At 47.7% G+C, this 20,964-nt stretch overlaps 1 protein-coding gene across 1 annotated transcript; it reads right to left on the reverse strand.

Moving 5' to 3' along the window:
• Positions 1 to 1,285: 1,285 nt before the first annotated feature.
• LOC118577201 (non-histone chromosomal protein HMG-14-like) lies at positions 1,286 to 18,074 on the reverse strand. Its single transcript, XM_036177277.1, has 2 exons — positions 17,995 to 18,074; positions 1,286 to 1,498 (listed from the first exon to the last, which is right to left on the reverse strand). Exons 1-2 carry the CDS (start codon positions 18,072 to 18,074, stop codon positions 1,330 to 1,332), a joined length of 249 nt encoding a protein of 82 aa, XP_036033170.1. The 3' UTR covers positions 1,286 to 1,329.
• Between the last annotated feature and the right edge of the window lie 2,890 nt (positions 18,075 to 20,964).

Genomic DNA, 20,964 nt, shown 5'->3' on the forward strand with positions numbered 1-20,964 from the left:
ACATCTGGGACAGGGCGGGGAGCCATCTGGGCCAGCCCACACTGGGTCCAGATGACCTGGCTGTTGGCTCTGCCTTGGGGTCAGCTGCTTTATTGTCCCCACTGTGGAGCCTTTCTGTGTACAAGCCCACCTCTCCTGTCCTTGGGATCCCCCAAGGATTTGAAAGCAGGACCATGTGCTGTCTAGGACAAGGTGTCCCGTGTCTTTGAGCTGTCTCTTTTGTGTCGTCACCATCTTAGTCACTGTCCTTAGAAGGGTGCCAGTGAGTCACTGTTTCCCTACCAAGGGATGTCTTAGAGACCTCAGTGAGTCTTGGCAGTCTGTGGATTTTGACATGGTCCCTTCCCCCACTGTAGCAATGTTTAGGTCACTTTAACATTCAGACTTTTTAGTTAGAAGAAGAGTCGGTAAATTAACTGAGGAGAAACTCTCCCCCACCAATGTATTTTTTTTTAACTCTTTCACAACTGAGACTTTATTGGTTGAGTACACAGACATTTCAATTCTTAAAACATGGACCCAAACTCTAAAAGTCATACATTGTGTTCACGTACCCCAACGAGCCATGTGTTGTTTCACTTTGAACTTATTCCAGTGATGTTCCATCCTAAACTTGGCAAGTTTTCCCTAAGACCTCACATAACAATCAAATGCTCACTGACTCACAATTTTATGCCACATACAGTACATATTCAAAATTTCAATCTTTCACAGAACATTATCACAATTGTTAGGAAAACGGACTGCCATGACCAGAGACAGTTCTGACAGGGCAAGGACCGAGGAGTGTTTTTTTAGGATACAGTTCTACTAGAAACGCGAGACCAGAAATAATTGAAAATATTCCAGACACAAATGCACAACCAAGACTCCGAATTACCATTTAGTATGCTTTGTGTTGTAGGATATAAAACTAGCCCCCTCTACGGAATGTTATGGTGACCCTATGGTGACCCCCGAGACAGTCACAGCCTCTCCTGATTCAGCATCCTGCTATTTTCTGGTTGTACCAAAAAATAAACAACCAGCAAGTGATTTAACCTCTTTAAAAAAATCATTTACACTTAAAAAATGGGATGAGGTGGGACTTCCACCTTTTAAAAATGTTTCTAAAGCTACTAAAAAACTTGCATTTACAAAATAGTTGATAAAAATATTCCTCTGAGGGTTGGGGATTTAGCTCAATGGTAGAGCGCTTGCCTAGCAAGCGCAAGGCCCGGGGTTCGATCCTCAGCTCCACAAAAAGAAAAGACAAAGAAAAAGAAAAAAAAATATTCCTCTGGATTGTACAAGAAGGGAGGCGGGGACACTGACAGACATGATGGATGTTTAATCGGACTTGGCTTCTTTCTCTTCTACTTCGGAGGCTGGACTCTGGTTCTCAGTCTCTCCGTTTTCTGCAGGCACATCTGTGGTTTGCTGGTCCGCCACCTCGGCCTGTTTGCCCTTTGCTCCCCTCTTCCCTTTGCTTTGCACTTTTTTGTCTGATGACACATACCTATAAATCTCAACACTCGGAGACTAAGGCAGAGGGGTCTCACATTTGAGGGCAACCTGAGGTACATTGCAAGACTATTTCACAAACAATAAATGTCCTACACTCAAGCATCAGATACTTCATGGGCACACTTGGGAACCCCAAAGTACAGATTTCTCAATTCTCCCCAAGTTGTGAGTCCCAGTTTGGGTGCCAACCTCTTGGTGCCTCAGTTTCCCCACTTTTCCCAGAATGGTTGCATGAGGGCTAACTTGAGGGGCTCACAGCAGCCACTGTTGTATAAACAATGAGAGGTTCAGGGTGTCCTGTGGTCCCTGGTGCTGTTCCAGAAGGTATGTGTCAGGGAGCTTGTGAAATTTGAGGACCAAAGGCCCGGTGACCACAGAGCACCTTGTTCCTTGCTGCCTTGGTGTGCACTCACTGTACCCTGGCTTCCCAGCTTTTTGAGATGTCACACTTATCACAGCCAACGTCAGTGGTATCATTAGGTAACATTTATAGCTGTGACCATGGCACTGAGGACCACAGCACCTCTGTGATCTGGTCTATTTCAGTCGAGTTAGGAGGGGCATCTGACCCAAGTGGTTCATGCAGCCCAAAGGTTGGGCTCTGGGCAGGTGTCTGGGTGCAGGGCAATGTGGGCTCTTATCCCAGCCCTGCTGAGAATGGCCGATGGCTGTATGCTCTCTGTGCTGACTTTCCTACTAAAACTCAACTCCCCATTTATACATTGGAGTTAATACCTGCTGCCATGTGGAGCTATTATTTTAAAGGAACTACATCTAAAGAGTCCCGCTCCATGCTTAGCACAAAACAAGGTTGTTGTAACAAGAGTGTCCTACCTCCTCCAGGGGTTCCTTCCTGGCAAGGCAAAGATGTGAGCTGCTCTGGACAAGACTCTCTTTCCACTCAATCTCTGCATACATCCTCATCTGTGCAGAGCATCAGCATCAACCCAGCATCCCCTTCAGTTCTCTGCACTAGTACCAGGAACCAGGCTGTCTTCTGCTGGCAATCACAGGAAGCCTCACTATTATTTTAACCAGGCACGTGGTCATCTATGCAGGGCTTCTGAAAACTTCCCATTCCCAGCTCCTTACACCTCAGACATTTTTACATGACCCCAAGTGTACAGTGCTATAGAAGAGCAAAGCAAACATTTACTGACAACAAATCCCGATGAAATTTATTTAAGGGCAAGTCTTGGGGGGCTGGGATATGGCTCAGTTGGTGGACTGTGGTCCCCTTATACATAAAGCTCTAGGGTTGAACCCAGAACCACATAAACTATGTATAGTGGCACACATGCCTGCAATCTGGCACTCGGGAGGTGGACATTTAAGAATCAAATGTTTGAGTCCATTCTTGACTACATAGCAAGTTGGTGGCCAGCCTGGGCTACTTGATACTCTATCTCAAAATCTAAAACAAAACAAAAACCCCAAACCCAATAATTCTTTAGTATGCATATAATTTTAACATAAAATGAAGAAAGCAAATTTCCATACTAATTAGAAGGATGAACTTGTTTGTTTTTTCATAAGGATTCCAATACAGACTATTTGAGGCTGCAGACACAAAGCATCTTCAACATTTTTCAGAGTTAATCAATATTTTGGTTTGGTTTTATGATCAATGCTGAGAACATTACTTCACACAAATATATAGTGCCAAATGGCAGAAGTATATTTAGGGCCATTTTAGAAACTGCTGGAAATTCTGCCCTAATCTCAAATTAACATTCATGGATCAAAGTTTTGCATTGTTGTGTTTTTGTTTTTGTTTGTTTGTTTGTTTGTTTTGGTGAAACTCAAGCCAGCAACTCACCAAGAAATTTTAAACATTTATTTTTATTATTTTAAATTATTTGTAGTGTGTGTGTGTGTGTGTGTGTGTGTGTGTGTGTGTGTGTGTGTGTGTGCAGTGTCCACAAAGACTAGAGAGTCACCAGCACTCCTGGAGCTGAAGTTATAGATGGTTGTGAGTTGTCATGTAGGTGCTGGGAACAGAACTCGGGTCCTCTGAAAAAACAAGTTCAAGATGGAATTTTAAAAATCTAACATCCTAATTTGAGTACCAAAATGTACTAATTTGACAATTGCATGCTGAGGCATGATGGTAGGAAAAGATTACACGTCTTTGCTCTCCACAGTTAAACCAATGTGAGAGTGGAAACTGTGTGATTAAACGCCATAGTTCACACAAACAGTAGTCCCAGATGGGAGCTAAATGTATCAGGCAGCATTTGGAAAGTGTATGATTTTCAATCAATATTTCATCATAGTGCATTCAGAAACCTTGTACTATTTTCAATTTTTGTGGTCCATACATGTTGCAACTCACATTTCAAGAAGCTGGGATCTAGATATGGGGCCTCTGGTCATTTAGTTGTAAGGACAAGTTTGGAAAATTGGTTATGTCTTTCTAAGACCACAGGATCTTTCTGCCTAGCTGGGTCCACTTCCCACTCTCTCAGTCTCCTTCCTCCTCCTCCTCCTCCTCCTCCTCCTCCTCCTCCTCCTCCTCCTCCTTCTCCTCCTCCTCTTTTACAGCACTGAGATCAAATGCAGGGTCCGAGTGACATGCCTACAGCCCTGCACTGGGGAGATGGGGACTAGATCCCTTTATTGGATTTGGAATTGCCTAGGAGACACGTCTCTGGGTGTGTCCTTGAGGAAGTTCCCAGAGTGGTTTAGATAAAGGGGAAGACCTGTCCTGAAGTGGATGACCCCATGGGCTGGGGTTTCAGGTGGAATAAAAAGAGGGAAAGAAGAAGGAGTACAGAGCACTAGCACTCATCTCCACAACCTGGCTGTGGACACGTGAGCAGCTGCCTCACACACCTGCTGCCATGCCTTCCCCTCCATGATGGACTGTATCCTTTCCACCCACAAGCCTAAGAAACTGCCTTAAGTCATTTCCCATGCTATTGTCACAGCAACCAGATTTATTTGGCTCAAAGTTCTAGCTAAGAGGTTGAACTCCCAGTGAGGCCTTTTGCTGCATTTCTACATGGCAGGAGACATGGGCTAGAACCAAGAGATGTAGGAGGGCTGAACTTGGCCTTCAGGAGGACTTCTCTGTGTTAACGAATTCATGTGTTAACAAATCCAGCCCATGTCAGTTCTCTCTCTCTCTCTCTCTCTCTCTCTCTCTCTCTCTCTCTCTTTTTTTTTTTTTTTTTTTTTGAGACAGGGTTTCTCTGTGTAACAGCTCTGGCTGCCCTGGAACTTGGTTTGTAGACCAGGCTGGCCTGGAACTCACAGATATCTGCCTGCCTTTGCCTCCTGAGTGCCGGAACTAAAGGTGTGCAACACCACTGCCCAGCTTTATTTTTTTAATTTATTTTTATTATTTTAGTTATGTGTATGTGTATGTGGTATGTGTGTGTGAGGGGTATATGCATATAAATGCAACTGCTCACAGAGGTCAGAGATCCCCTGGAGCTGGGGTTATAGGCAATTGTAAGCTGCCTGATTTGGGTGCTGGGAATCCAACTCAGGTCCTCAGGAAGAGCAGTATGTGCTCTTAACCACTGGATCATCAGCTCCTCATTGTTAGTGATTTGAATGAAGGCAGAGTTCTTGCAACTTAATTACTTCCAAAAGATCCCATTCTCAGCATGGATGTATTGGGGATTAATCTCCTGTGATGGCTAATCTTGGTTGTCAACTCAACATGGACTAGAGTTATTTGGGAAGAGGGAACCTCAATTAAGGAATTGCCTCGATCAGTTTGGTCTGTGGGAGTATTTTTGTTGATTAATAATTGATGTGGAGGGACCTAGCTCACTGTGGGAGGTGCTACCCATGGGCTGGTGGTCCTGGGATACAAATGAAAGCAAGTTTCTCTGTGGTCTCTGCTCCATTCCCTGCCTCCAGGCTCCTGCTGTGAGCTCTGGGCCTTGGCTTCCCTCAATGAGGAATTTACACTTTTAAGATGAACTGACAAGTTGTTCTTCCCCAAGTTGCTTTTGGTCAGTGTTTTATCACAGCAACAGAGAAACAAACCAGGAAAATTCCAAATCCATTCACTTTGGGAACACATTCAAATCAAGGCGAGTCACATGGTCAAGCCTGAATTTAAGGATGGAGAAATAGACTGGATTTCTTCACGGGAGAGGTGGCAAAGTCATTTCCTAACTATTCAGGGTGGAGTTGGGGTGGGCAGAACTCCAGCAGTTTTCTGAAATGTTGTTTCAGCAAGGTTATGGGGCACTTGGTCTGCCTCCCTTAATGAAGGCTTTTGTCTCAGGCTCTTACAGGCGCCATTAGTTACTTCTTGTTGTGACAAAAGCAAGTTAAGGGAGAAAGGGTTTGTTTTGCCTCACAGTTCTAGGAATACATTCCATCATGGCAGGGAAGTCATGGAGACAGGTGTGAAATGGCCGGTCCCATTATGTCCATAGTCAGCAAGCAGAGAGATGAATGAGGATACTCAGCTTGCCTTCTCCTTTTTATTCAGTTCAGAACCACAGCCAAAGGGATGGTGCTGCCCACATGTAGGTAGGTCTTCCCACCCCAGTTAACCAATATAGAAACTCCTTCGTAGACATTCCTGGAGGTGTGTCTCCTAGGTAACTCTGGATCCTGCCAAGTTGACCATCAGGATTAATATTAAGATTAGTATAGGATGATGTCAGCAGCTCACAAAGCTATCCAGGCATAGCCACTCTTCCTTCTTCTTTTCTTTTCTTTTTCTTTGGTTTTTTGAGATAGGTTTCTCTGTAGTTTTGGTGCCTGTCCTGGATCTCACTCTGTAAACCAGGCTGGCCTTGAACTCACAGAGATCCACCTGCCTCTGCCTCCTGAGTGCTGGGATTAAAGGCATGTGCCATTACCATCCAGTGTCAGACATTCTTACAGCTCATGGCAAGGAGTGGGCAAAGGGCATGCAATTGTTAGTTGGTTATGTCCTGGTACTGCTGCAACCAAGCTGAGCATAATGAGTGATCTAAAGTCATTGAAATGTTCCTTTTACACGTTAGAAGGCTGGAAAATGAAGGTATGGAAGGGTCAAGTTCCCTGTGAACACAGAAAGGGACCCTTTCCTTACTTCCTCCTGGCTTCTGCTATGGCTTTCTAGCTGCCCTTGGCCTGTCTCGGTTGATGCTTCGATCCTTGTTTTATCCCAATCCTCTATCTTCAAGTGACATCTTGTGGTGTCACATTTACATCTTCCCGGTGTGTTTCTGTCTGCCTCCCAGTGTCCCCTTTTCATAATGATACCAGACATACTAGGTTAAGTCTCTCCTTAATGACCTTATTCAACTAGATGACTTCTGTAAACTCCATATTTCTGAATGAAGTTGTATTCTGTGTAAGCTATCTTTCTTTTTCTTGTGACCAAATATCTGACAAGAAGCAACTTACAAGTGGGAGGCTTTGTTTTGGCTTACAGTTCAATGGGACACAGTCCATCACAGCTGGAGCACAAGGCAAGGGGTCCCATTGCATCCTCAGTTAGGAAGCAAAGCTAATGCAGATAAGATGTGCACCACAGTGTCCCAATCCCTCCAGCAAGGCTCCATTCCCTATAGGTTCTACAACTTTCCAAAACAGCATCACCCACTGAGGACCAAGTATCTAAACACATGAACCTATGGGAAACATTTCACATCCAAAACCACAACACATTCCATAGTATCAGGAGTTAGGGTGTTGATAGACCATTTTGAGAGAGCACAATTTAGCCTAGAGAACACAACCCTAGCTTATAATACTGATTTTTTTTGAGAGGAGCTAGATATTAGAAGAAGCTACAATGGACCCTAAAACCATCAAATGGGTGGATAGAGATGGATAAGTAGGTGAAGGTATGGATATGTGGGTGAATGAATATGTGGATAGATGGATGGATGGATGGATGGATGGATGGATGGATGGATGGATGGATATGGTGGTACTGTGTTCCCTGAAATATTGTGCACTCTAATAAACTTATCTGGGGTCAATGACAGAACAGTCACAATATTAAATATAGAGGATAGGCAGTGGTAGCACACATCTTTAATCCTAGCATTCCAGAGGCAGAAATCCCTCTAGATCTCTGTGAGTTTAAGGCCACATTGGAAACAGCCAGGCATGGTGACTCATGCCCTTGGTCCCAAGAAGTAATCCTTTAATTCCAGGGAGTGATGGCAGAAAGATATATAAGGTGTGAAGACCAGAAACTAGAAGCATTTGGCTGGTTAAGCTTTCAGGCTTTTGAGCAGCACAGTTCAGCTGAGACCCATTCTGGATGAGGACTCAGAGGCTTCCAGTCTGAGGAAACAGGATCAGCTGAGGAACTGGTGAGGTGAGGTAGCTGTGGCTTGTTCTGCTTCTCTGATCTTCCAGCGTTCACACAAATACCTGGCTTCAGGTTTGATCTTATTAATAAGACTGTCTAAGATTCCTGCTACAGATGGATGAATGAATGAATGAATGGATGGATGATGAATGGATGAATAAATGGGTAGGAGGATGAATGGGTGAATGAACTAGTAGAAGGATGGATGTGCGGATAAATGGGTGAATGAGTGAATGAACGTGGTATACTGGGTTCACATGGAGTCCGGTGTGCTTTGTGGTGAGACTGGAGTGCAATTTTGGCTGTGGAACTCACAAAGGATCCTGGGCACTTGTGCCTTCAGCTTATGGCAGATTATTGATGGCGGTTACGACTTACCTCTTTGGGTGAGACATGCAGCCCCTCCAGGAGAACTAACGCTGTTCCTCTGAGAAATTTGGCTGCTCTCATGGTGTCAGAGAATGCAGCACCATGAAAAAGCCAAGCCAGGTAATACAGAGGCTTAACAAGGAACCACCCAGGACCACTCCTTGCACGTATGAACCATCATCCCCAGGGCAACCACAGGACAGCAGTGTGCTACCTAGTAGCAATGCTTCCCTTCTCCCAGGTCCCTTTTCCTTCTGCTTGCCAGGGGCCCTGGGGACCCAACTGCCTTTTAAGGTAGCTGTGGATAGAATGATGGGAGTTCCTGGGGTGGCAGACAGTTCTACTCTTAGAACTTAGTGGTATTGCCATTTTATATTATTATTATTGTTTTGTTTTGATGCCAATGGGGAATGGCCACAGTTTAGAACAGGCACTGAGTTCCTTTGAGGAGATGGGGAACAGGATGAAGTCGGGGTTCAGAGTGCCTCTAAATGCAGAGTTTAAAATCCGTTTAGAGGTTCATGGCAATGGATCTTCTGAAGATTGACAGTTATCTCCACAGAAAGTTGACAGTCACTTTTAATTATGACTTTTAAGGACTGCTGGGGATGTAGCTGAGTTGGTAGAGTGCTTGCCTAGCAAGAAGAAACCTTGGGTTCACTCCCCAGCACCGTATAAACAGTGTAACACCTGTAATCCCAGCACTCAGAAGGTGGGGGCAGGGAATCAGAAGTTCAAGGTCATCCTTAGCTACATGATACATTGGAGCCCAGCCCGGGCCACATGAGACCTTATCTCAAAAAACAAAACACAAAAACCAATAAAGACTGCCTTTTAGCTGGGTGGTGGTGGCACACACCTTTAATCCCAGCACTTGGGAGGCAGAGCCAAGTGGATCTCTGTGAGTTCGAGGCCAGCCTGGGCTACAGAGTGAGTTCCAGGAAAGACACAAAGCTACGCAGAGAAACGCTGTCTCGAAAAAACAAAAATGAAAACCAACAAACAGAAAGGCTGCCTTTTCAGCTGATGGACTGGGGATGAAAGTGGTAGCCCTGATGCTCTGAGGACCCCTCCCAGTGATGTGAGCTTTTGAGGCTGTTAAACAGTACAGAAGAGATGGGAAGAGGAAACCCAGACATGTGGCATTTCTGCCCAGAGCACGGACACAGAGAGAAACTGCCTATCCCATCCCCCACCCCACTAGACCTTTGCTCCCCGGAAAGACTTAACTTTGTTTGTCCAGAAGCAGTCACTTGTCTTGGTCACTGCCTGGCTGATGGTGTCACCATTTACCATCCCTCCCACCCCTGTGGCAGGTAGCGCCTCTCTTCTATTTCTGATTCTTTTTCTTCCTCCTCATCTTCCCAGAAGATGGTTGGGTTGCTGAACCATCCATGTGATTAAAGCCCTCTTGTTTGGGACATTCCTCTGTCCTGTCTTTGTATGTCACTGGCGATGCAGACCATGGCAAGCCTCCAAGCCTCCCCACTAAAGGTTTCAGGTGGGGGTTCAAGAGGGGTACTGAAGAGTTACTAATGCCATAGACAGACAAACAGACAGAGGGGCAGCAGCATGGCAGGGGCTCCAAGGAGAGTCCAGGTCATAGCACCAGAAACAGCATGGCGGGGTCTCTGAAGAGAGGAGTCAGAGGCTGCACAGTTTAAACTCTCCCACCCTCACATCTGAACTTAGGGTTCAGGTCTCTGAAAAGGGCAAAACAGGTGTCTCTCCCAACAAAGGACCATTTATCCACAAGGCCCCTGCATTCAGGGTCAAAGGAGAGAATTAACACAAGGTCTAAGGTAGCCTCACAGTATCTCAAGGACAAATCCTGCAGCCCCTTCTGAGTCACGTCTTGACTTGTCCAAAATGTGTGTGTGTTCAAATGATAGGACTAAACCTCAGCCAGTTAGAAATATACTAATGTAACTGTTGCTTGCTTAACCAGTTATGTATGAGGTGATCTAACTGTCCCTGCTACTCCCCTTAACTGTGTTTAAAAGGAGCCTACACGCTTCTCTTGGGGTCATCGCCATTTTATACACGTGAACAACCCCACATGCATGCTGGAATGTTAATAAACACTCTTTGCTCTTACATACTATTTGAGTCTGGGGTCTTCCTTCAGCGTTTCCTCAGAGCCTATGACAGTAGAAGTTGGGGGTCTCTTCTCAGGCCTGAGCATGGAAAGTTTCACAGTATAAGCCTGTCACTAGGCTGTCTGATTTCCAGGCGAAAGGCAGGGAAGGGGGCAGGGAGTAGAATGTGTGGCCCCTAACACCTGCTTTGTTAGAACTCACTTCCTGGGTGACAGATCATCCCTGGGGAGTCTGTTAGCTGGTGGGGGAGGGGGTGCAAAGAGAGACAAGTCTGAGCAGGAGGCCTGTTTGTGTCTGAGAGAGAGAGACAAAAAAAAAAAAAAAAAAAAAAAAGACAGTAGCCAGATTCTAGCTTTACCTTCTTATATCTACTCCCAGGCTTCTGATTTATGGTGGGTTTGGTCAATGTCGTCAGGGAGAGGAGAGTCAAAATTTGGCTTCCTCGTGGTATAATAATCAATCCCAGGCCACAGCTCCTCTCAAGGTGACCTTTAGCTAACTCCCAGCGACTTTCTTCCCTCAGTCCCTCTTGCCCCATCATCTTCAAGCTCCTTTCTCTGCAGACAGGACCATACTACACGGTTAGCTCTCATCAACCGTTCTTTGTGATTGCTTCCCGAATTCTCCTACATGAGATCTGCTGCTTTGTGCGGGGCCACTCAATGATTCAACTCTCCTAATCAAACCCTTCTGTGTTTCCACAGGGTTTAAAAACAGTCTGCGGTGAGGTGAGGATCTTGGGAAGGAGGTCTCTCATCGTGCAGCCCCATCTGGCCTTGCCCCCGACCCCCTACCCTGGGCTTGCCACTGGCCAAGACTCACTGCAGAATTGAATCATCAGGAGCCTCTTGCAGAAATTCCCATTCTCACACCCTTCCTGGGGTCTGTACACCCCTCTCCATCCTCAGCCTCAGGAAGCATGTTTTAAGGCCTCATACAGAGGTGCCAATGGTCTGGAACAGGGCCTGTGGACTGGGAAATAAATACAGGAGGAATGAGCAAGGCTCAGTAGAGGTCTGCTGAGTGAGAGTTTTTGAGGGCCGTGCACTTTTCTTCAAGGTCCAGTATATTCAGAGGCATGTTTATGGGCAGACATAGCTGAATGCCTTTATTTGTTTGTTTGTTTGTTTATTTATTTATTTATTTATTCATTCATTCGTTCATTCATTCATTTATTTTTGAGACAAGATCTCTGTGGTGGTTTGAATGAGAAACGTCCCCATAGGTTTGGGTATCTGAACACTTTGGTCTTCAGTTGGTGATGTTGTTTGGGGAGGTTTGGGAGGTGTGGCCTTTCGGGAGGAGCTCTGTCACTGGAGGCAGGCTTTGCGGGTTTAAAACCTTCTCCCCTTCCAACTTGTTCTCTCTCCGTTGTGCCTATGGTGGAGGATCTAAGCTTCCCAGCCATTTTGTCTGCTGCTTCCTGCCACAAATTCACCACTCTGAAGACTCTTCTCCCTCTGGAACCTAAGTCCAAATAAACTCTTCCTTCTCCAAGTTGCTGTGGTCATGTGTTTTATCACAACAGAAAAGTAACTATTACAGTCCTTTCCTGTGGCCCTGGCTGACGTGGAACCCACAGGTAGAACAGAGCCGTCCTGAGCTTGCAGCAATCCTCCAGCCTGTCTCCCGAGGGTTGGTATCACAGGCTTTTGCTGCCACCATCATGCCCAGTCTGTATGTTTGAGGGAAAGGCTCTGATTCCTTTCCTCAGGCATCAAATGTCGCCCTCAGGCCTATAGTTTTCTGCTTTGCATTTTAGGGGTGAACAGCAGAGTGAGAGCCAGCGTCTAAGTGCAGATCAGCATGAAGTTATGTAACCCTGATCAAAGCTAGGGCAGGAACACAGGCATGGTCCCCATCAGCAGCTCTGAGGACTCCTGGGTGACTCACTGTTGGAAAAACAGAGCGGGAGATATTCTATGTAATCAAGAAGAAATCCTTCCCATGGGGCATTCTCCCTGGTAAATAGTCCCCTGCCAGGAGCCTCTGTGAGCCTTTACCCAGCTGCAGAGGTGATGGGGGCCAGGGACTGCCTGGAGCTTCATCTGAGAGGATGGGCTAGCAGGCCTGAGGATACTTCACAGGGCCCCCTTATCCAGGAGGAACAGCCAGCATCCGCTTTTGCTCTATGTCTGGCTGCTGAAGAACAAATTTCTAGAAGAAATTCTGTCAGCCCTACTGCCTGGTGTGTCCCTGAGCAGCCGGGGTGGGAGGGTGGGGGGTGGGCTAAGGGAAAGGGTTTGGTGTTTTTCTTTGGGGAGGGATAGAAGGGGGAGGAGGATGGAGAAGGAGGAGGGGGAGGAAAGGGAGGAAGAGGGAAGGGGGTTGGGGGAGAGGGGGAGAAAAGGAAGGAGGGGGGAAGGGGGTTATGGGAGAGGGGGAGAAGAGGAAGGAGGGGGGAAAGGAAAAGGGGGGAAGGAGGAGGAGCTTGGCTAAAGGTGTTTCTTTCAGACCCTTCATTGCTTCAAAATCCATCCTCATAGCCCTAAGGAGAGAGAGTTTGTGCTAGGTGCCCACACCCCTTTTCCTGTTACCCCCAGTCCTACTCCCCAGTATCCCATCCCCCTGAGACTCAGTTTCCAGGTCTCCAGCCATGGCTAAAGCTTGACTAAGCCTGACTCAGCCATCCCTGATGGCGTCTTCCGGGCTTTTACCCTTCCCAGGATGTAATCGTGTATGCTCTGTGGGCAGACAATCTGTAATGAATTTCCTAGGATGGAAACCAAATGATTATAAAAATAGTTGGGCCAGATTGTTGGCATGCACCCCAGATCAGGAGTAGCCCTGGGATGTCTGGGCTCAAGTTGGTGCTTGAGGAACTAGGCTCTTACCCACTCTCTTCCACCTCCTCCACTCAGAATGCCCATTTGCATACTGGCTCCAAATAGGAGCTGAGGGTGGTATGAGCTCAGGCATCTTCTTGTAGACTCTTTCTGAGTATTTGTTTCCCCAGCAGCCAGAAAGCCACCTGGCCCAGAACAGGTACTCCTTGACCACCCGGACTGGTTGAGGTTGGCTTCGGAGGCCAAAGTTTCCAAGGAGACAGCTTGGAATGAGTCATCTCCAAGGCTCCCAGAGGCTTTATTCAAGGGACAGAGTCCTCTTGTTTGGGGACTGGGGAGTGGTAAGGCCAATTTGGAAGGACTTTAGTCTCTGGGATGCTGGGATGGTGGCCACCGGAAGATGAGCTTTTCAAATAGAACTTCCTTCCCCACTTTGTCCCTGGAGAGCTCAGGGTCTGAAACCCGTCACCCCACTCCTTCACCAGAGATTGATGAAGGGGATCAACCAGTCAAAGTGGCCAGATGTTGGTGGTTGTGATGGGTGAAATTGATTGTTAGCTTTCTAGGATAATATAGGACAACTGAAGAGACAAGTCCCTGGGGGCATCTGTAAGGGATTTTTTTTTTTTTTTTTGGTTAAGTGAATTAAGTCAAGAAGACGCACCCTAACTGCAGATGGCACCATCTCATGGCCTGGGTCCCAGACTGCACATAAAAGGGGAATGCTAGCTAAACAGCAGCCTTCATCTCTCTCTTTGCTTCATGACTCCAGAGGCCATGTGCTGGACCAGCTGGCTCACCCTCACACGATGGAGTGAGCCAAATAAAAAGAAAGAGGCCTTCCTTTCACATGGTTTTTGTCACAGCAAGAAAAGCAACCAACACTGTGGCCTTATGGAGACCTTTGGCAATGGAGACCTTGACACATGGTCCAGGGCATTGGTTCCGTGCCAGGGACACAGGAAGCAAAAGGGCGTTGGGTGGAGCTTTGCCAATCCCTGGACAGAGTCCCCTTTTCCTCCCTGGGTGCAGGAGCTGCTCATGTACCTGTGGGCATAAGCATTCAGCTTATCAAAGAGTTCCCATCAGATGCACCTGATCAGTGCCTGGGATCAGCCGTGCATGGGAAGGACTGAGCATGAAGGTTTTTGTTTTTGTTTTTCACAAATCAAAGTAAAGGCCAGGATGGAGCTCCCTGGGGAGGATCCTTAAGCACGGCTGCAGCTGGAAGCCTCAGTTTGCGGGGGCAGTGAAATCACCGTATATGGCTTGAGAGGAGATTCTCAGCAAAGATGCAAACAGGTCATCAAGTAATGGCAAAAATATGCAGCTGAATGGCTGTGCCTCTGCGGTCTCCGCCTCTCCAAAGGCTGAGCAAACTCCAGGACTAAGATCTGCAGTCCACAGAGGACGGGGACAAGAGACACTCCCTGTGTCCCCCAGCCAGCCTCTAACCAACCTCCTCTTCCTATCTCCCCACTGGGATCTGCCCCTAGTCTATCCAGCATCCCCATCCCCAGTGGTGGAGACCAGACAGGGACAGGAGATTGCTGGAGACTCTTTCTGGTGACTAATGCAATACTTGAACAGGAAACAGACTGCAAAAGACTTAGGAGAGGCTATAATTAGCTCCTGTCCTAAAAACACTCACTTGGGAAGAAATGGAATTAACACACTGGGAGGAGGAGGAGAAAATACAGCTTCCAAACAAATCCAGGCATCATCCGGAAGTGAGCATTCCTCCCAGGCAGCACTCCATCAGGCCTCAGAAGATCAGCAGCTCTGAGCGTGTGCTCAACCCTGCTCCAAGTCAACCCCCCCAGCCCCGCTTGTTGCCAATACGATGTCCTGCATTGTCTGTGTTCTGGGTAATCCAGCTTCATAGGGACCATGATATAACATGATATACATGAAGGATTGAGATTCAGAGCTCAAAAGTGCGAAGGCTCTTGCTTGGGGACATTATGTCTTGTATGTGAAATGTTCTTCACGGGCTCCTGTGTTGTGAGCACCTGGTCCCCAGCTGGTGACGCTGTTTTGGGAGATTGTGGAACCTTCAGGGGCTGTGCCCTAGAAGGAAGAAGTGGATCTCTGGTGGCTTCCCATATCCTTTCAGCAGGTTCCCCTCTTGACTTCATGTCTTTTGTTATTGCCCACTGAGTATAGTTATATGTTCACAGGTATGAGTCTACCCACTAGAGCCTGGGAACCTACCAGTGGCCACATCCTTAAAGAGGATTGATTCACCATTCCTGGTGCATGAGCGGGCTTTTTGGAGCCCACTACCTATGATGAGACACCTCATATAGCCTTGAGGCAGGGGGAAGGGCTTGGACTTGCCTCTACTGCATGTGCTTCCCCATGGGAGGCTCTTGCCTTTTTGTGGGGGGAAGTGGGGGTAGGTTGGGAGGGGGAGGCTGGGGGGGCAGGAGAAGGGAAGAGGGGGATCTTTGATTGGTGTGTAAAATGAATGCAAAAATTTTTCTTAATAAAAAAAAGAAGATTGATTCACATTGCTGTGACAAAATGCCTCACAGAAGCAATTTCAGGAGGGCGAGTTTTGTTTTGGCTTACAGTTTCAGAGTGCACAGTCCATTACCATGGGAAAATGTGCAGAAGGCCCACTGCAAGAGGAGCAAGTGCAGCTGCTTTGGATGTAGTGCTAATTGTGGAGCACAGACAAAAGTCTTCATTTAACCCTCAAGGCCCTCCTCCCAGAGGCCTGCTGCCTCCATCTGGATAGTTCTGGATCTCTACCCCATGGCTCTGTGCTCTGCAAGTACCAACTGCCAATAGCTCTTCATTAAGGGGTAGGGCCTGGGGAATGCTGGCTGGCTTATTCTTGTGCAGGTGACCACAGTTGTTGTGGGTTCATGAATACAATAGCCATGTCCAGATGGCAGCATGTCACAACACTCCTCCCATCCTCCAGCCCCCTCTGATCCTTGGGGCACTGGTGAGGGAGTGGGGGAGATTAGCAGAGATGTCCCATTTGGGGCTCAGCTTTCTTGCCAGGTATTTGATTACAAAAATAAGAAAAAGTAACTAATATCCTGGAAAAGTAGAAAGTTGAAGCAATGATGTTTTAAGAAAATCCCCATATGATTACCTCAGTTTTCTCTACATATCAGCTTGAATCCAGTGATGGAGGAGAGAGAAAATCAGGATTGGCCTTGGATAAAGTGCAGCTTGGATAATACTTGCCAGGGCACTCAGTTACTTAAAGTGGACATGTGGACATTTCTGAGACTATTTTTTGGTTTGGGATTTTTCTTTTTTGAGGGGGTTGTTTTGTTTTGTTTTTTGTTTTATGAGATGTTGGTCCAGTCCGCTGGACTTCAAAATCTTTAGTTTTTTTAAAGCCTTACAGCACTTCTTCAAAGGAAACTGCAAGAAAGGGAGAGAAAATAGGTCCACCCTGAGTAGGGTGGGGACCCACTTCCCTTGGACCTTATACAAAGCACCCATTCCCCACACTGCCCCTGGGCTTCACAGGGCACTGTTTGAAGACCACAGATCTAGAGTTCCAAACCTTAGGGCTGGCTGGCCACCCAAAACTCTTTCTCATGGCTCTTTTACTTCCTCCACACAAAAATTATTGTTAAAAATAGTGAAAAGCATTGATTAGTCCTGTAACAGCATTGTCCAGAAACGTCAGTCGACACAGAAGGACCATTCACGTCTTTCAACCTCCTGCCAGTGTCTTAATGGCCCCAGGGTCCAGGAGACAGACAAAATGCAGACTACACTTGGTTCTCCCCTTTCCCAGTAGCCACACCCTCTGCCATGTGACCTTGTGGCACCTCTATTAAGAGACAGGCTTGGAGCAGGAGGGATGGCACAGCGGTTAAAAGCACTGGCTGCTCTTCCAGAGGACCTGGGTTCAATTCCCAGCACCCACATGGCAGCTCACAACTGTCTGTAACTCCAGTTCCAGGGAATCTGACCCCCTCACACAGATATGCATGCAAGTAAAATGCTGATGCACATGAAATAAATGAATAGATAATTCAGGTTGTGGATTTAGCTCAGTGGTAGAGTGCTTGCCTAGCAAGGGCAAGGCCCTGGGTTCGATCCTAGGCTCAAAGAGTCAGGCTCTGTTTCCCACCCAGTGAACATGAGTTAGCCTGGGGGTTTGCTTCAGGCAGTGATTAGTGGAAGTGGTGGGACTGGCTCCAAGTAGGCCCAAGGAAGCTTTGTGTCCCCCACTTTTTCGTCCTCCCCCAACCCCACATTCCTGCTACTGCCATAAGGGCAGTTCTAGGCTAGCCCACAGAGGACAAGACTACTCAAAGCAGAGGTGTCTCAGCAGAGGCCACCCCAGGCCAGACACCTCAGTTCACCTGCCAGCTGCTTGCAGAAGCACCAGCCCCTAGAGTCATGAGTGATCCTAAATGGGGGCTGCTCTGAGGCCTGTGATGACGTAAGTGACCGATACAATGCTTAAATACACGCTGAGGGCGTAGCTCTGGGAGTAGTCTATTTCTGCTCCACCTACCCATTGCTGAGTTATGAACCACTCACTGCTGAGTGCTTTTTACTAATTGTAGTCTGAATGTGAAATGTTCCTGACAGACTCACGTGTTCAAATGTTTGACCCTCTCCTTGGTAGTGTTGGCTAGGGAGGTAGGACCCATCTGGAGGCAGTAGACCTCTGGGCAGGCAGACTTGAGGGTTATAGTTCAGCCTGTGCTCTGGCCCAGACTCTGATCCCTGTACCAAGCAGCAGTTATACTCCTGTTATCATGGGTCACCTCCCACTCTTCCCCACCATGATGGACTACATACCCTCACACTGTGAGCCAAACAAAGCCTCTGCTCCTTCCTTAGGCTGCTTCTGTCAGATACTCTGCAGCCATGAGATAAGTGACTGATACAATGCTTAAATACAAGCTGAGGGCATAGCTCTGGTGTCAGGGCACTTGCCTAGGGTGACAGTGTTTAGGCTCACCTTGGGGTTAGTCTCTGGTTAGGCTTATGGGAGATTACATTGATGGCATTGACTGAGGTATAAAGTTCTGCAGGGACCATGATGAGTACTGCCTCCCGAGGGCAGAGTGCGAGAGGTGGCCAGCTGCTAAGTGTGAACTTGTACCTTCTGCCTCTTTTTGCCTGGATAGCTCCTATCCCCCTCACCCCCTGACTTTTAAGGCCTCTTTGGTGAGGGTGGGAGGAAACGTAGTTCTCTGGCTTCAGAAGTAAACAGGTATGATCCTGTCAGCCAAGCCCTCTGCCAAAACCACAGTGGGAAAAATCAGACTATCAACAGGTTAAGATTTGCACCTGATCCTTGTCTAGTGAGGAAGGCGGAGGTTGTCGGTCTGCTAGGCCCAGCCAAGCCCAGCTACAAGGGCTGGAAGGTTTTGAACTGTCCTGTTCAGCTTTTCCTGGGCTCATGTACCAGTGACACAGGTCACTGCAGCAGGGAGGGACCCCATCAGGACAGGGGGAAGATCAATGGTCGTGCCCACAGTGTTCCAGACAAAGATCCCCCTCAGGCCAGCACCTGCATTCTCCTCTCCAGCCTTCCCACAGCCCAGTCTGGTTCTTATGGTGTCTTACTCAGTGTTCTGCTGCTGTGAAGACACCATGACCAAGTCAACTCTTATAAAAGAGAGCATTTAATTTAAGGCTAGTTCACAGTTTCAGAGGTTGAGTCCATTATCAGCATGGTGGGGAGCATCTCAGCACACAAGGTACTGGAGCAGTAGCTGAGAGCTACTTCCTGATCTGCAGTCAGAGAGAGGGGAGGAGAGAAAGAGCGGGGAGAGGGGGGAGGGGGACAGAGGGTTGGTGTTGAAGAGAGGGTTTGAAACCTCAAAGCCCACCCCCAGAGATGTAGTTGCTCCAACAAGGCCACACCTCCTAATCCTTCTAATTCTTTCAAATAGTGCCACTTCCTGGTGACTAAGTAGTCAGATATATGAGCCTATGGAGGCCATTCCTATTCAAACCTCCACACATGGTCCCCCCCACCCCAGGAGTGGAATCCCTGGGTCCCATTTGGCTGGGACCCTAAGGTCTTGCTAACTTCCTTTATTGTTTGCTCTTATTCAGGCCAGACCTGGTTCCTGAATCCAAAACCACTTTCTGTTTCAAACAGGAAGTCTTCTCAGAAGAGAGATGTTCCTGCCCACCTGGGGGCAAATACGCTTGGCAAATGTCAGCACCTCCTCCTGTCAGAGCTGCTGCCAGGAGACCTGCCAGGTCCTGAAGGCAGTGTGCTAGCTAGCTCTACTGAGAGCCTGAGGCCTGAGAGTCCTGTCCTGGCTGGCCTTCAGCTGGGGAGTTCTGACAGGAAACTGTTAGATACCTCCCATACTGACTTGGTTTTTGGCTTGCTTTGGCACCAACATCCTGTCTGCTCTGTTTCCTATGGAGGAGCAAATGAGTGCCTTTTAATTAAGCTGGTATATCACGGAGGTTGGGGGAGAGCTGGCTTCTTGGAACTCCTCAGAGAGGAAGGCATCTGGGAGCTGAGACCGGAGGGAGGCAGGGAAGTGAAGTCACAGGGCCAGAGGCGTCCTTCCTGGCTGAGGTAACACCCCAGTAATGTATGTTCTGTAGCAAGCACCTCACCTGAACCTCTGAGCTCAGGAATGACAGTCCCTCCCTGCAAGGGCCTCCCCACACCCAGCTCTACCCTGGGCATAGGCTCGCTTCCTGTCTCATCCATCCACTGAGCAAACATGACCTTTGAACAATGCTGCAAATCCATCAAGGTGACAAGCATTGTGTTCACCCTAGCTCCGGCATGCAAGAGAACACTTAAGCAGAGCAAATCACCCCACATGCGTGAGACCTGCAGGGATCCTGGGAAAGATTGCATATTTATTGGTGTTTACCAAGCCCTACCCTAACTCTGGCCTCTTCTTTGGTCTTGAACCAAGTCCCTCTACCAGGCTGCAGGCAGTCAGTCACAGGGCTGTTGTGTCTTTTTTTGTTCCCATCACTAAGCTCTGGGACCCCCAAGGTAATTGTTCTCAGCAGTCTCACTGGTACCCACCCACCAGGCTTCAAAGAACTCTGTCTGCCTTTAGGGAGGGTCCTTAGCTGAAAATGACCATGGTTGTCCCCTCCTCTTCTTCCTCCTCCTTCTTTTCTTCCTCCTCCTCTTCCTCTTCTTCCCCTTCCTCTCCTGCTTCCTCTTCTATTTCCTCTTCCTTCCTCCCCACACCCTCCTCCCCTGAACACAAAATTACCCTGGATCAACAAGAACACGGGAATCTGTAACGTCGGGGTCAGGCTGTAGACCCTGGGAAACGCTGTCCTCCCTTCTGTGACAGGCTTGGGGCTTTCAATTCCCACAGCCTCCCGACTCTGTTCCTCCCATCTTGTTCTCCTAGTCTGTCAATGACCTCTGTCCCTCCCTTCCTAACACCGTGTCTCCTGCTCCTCGTTCCCTCCCTTACACTCCCTGCCTCCTTTCCTCTCCTTCATAACAAGCAGCAACAGGCACAGGTCTGTAGATCCTAGGTCACAATTCTTTTGGAGATAAGTTGTGTGACTCTGAGCCTTTACTCTCACATGCAAAGACCCTCTCGCTGTGCTGAGGGCCCAGGATGGGTAATAGCTTAAGTGATTTTGAAGAACAAAGGGAGTCTTACACAGCCATCAAGATCTGCTCCTAAGGCCCCATGTCAAAGGCTGAGTGCCGGAGTAGACTGCAGAGGGCGGGTTCGAACAAAGTACGCCTGTAGCCATCTGGACTGCAGTGAGAGGCAAAGCGGGTTGAGTATGTGAAGTCTAAAAGCCCGAAGAACACTACAAAACATTGTTTAGAATGACTACTTCCAAGGACAGATTCTAAAACCCACACCAATATGGCAATTACCCAGATGGAAGACAAGGCATGGACGGCTCTGGGGCTCAGAGTATACATCAACGGCCACGTTTGTGTGTATTGATTTAATTTCATTTT

Source organism: Onychomys torridus, chromosome 1 (genome assembly GCF_903995425.1).
Source record: "Onychomys torridus chromosome 1, mOncTor1.1, whole genome shotgun sequence".
Taxonomy (NCBI): Eukaryota; Metazoa; Chordata; class Mammalia; order Rodentia; family Cricetidae; genus Onychomys; species Onychomys torridus.

Excerpts from the sequence above, each read along its gene's own strand:
- LOC118577201 (XM_036177277.1), bottom strand. The coding sequence starts at position 18,074 with ATGGTCCCTGCAGAACTTTATACCTCAGTCAATGCCATCAATGTAATC. Across the intron at positions 1,499-17,994 it reads AACCAGAGACTAACCCCAAG|GTATGTGTCATCAGACAAAA; the intron begins GTGAGCCTAAAC and ends TGAGATTTATAG.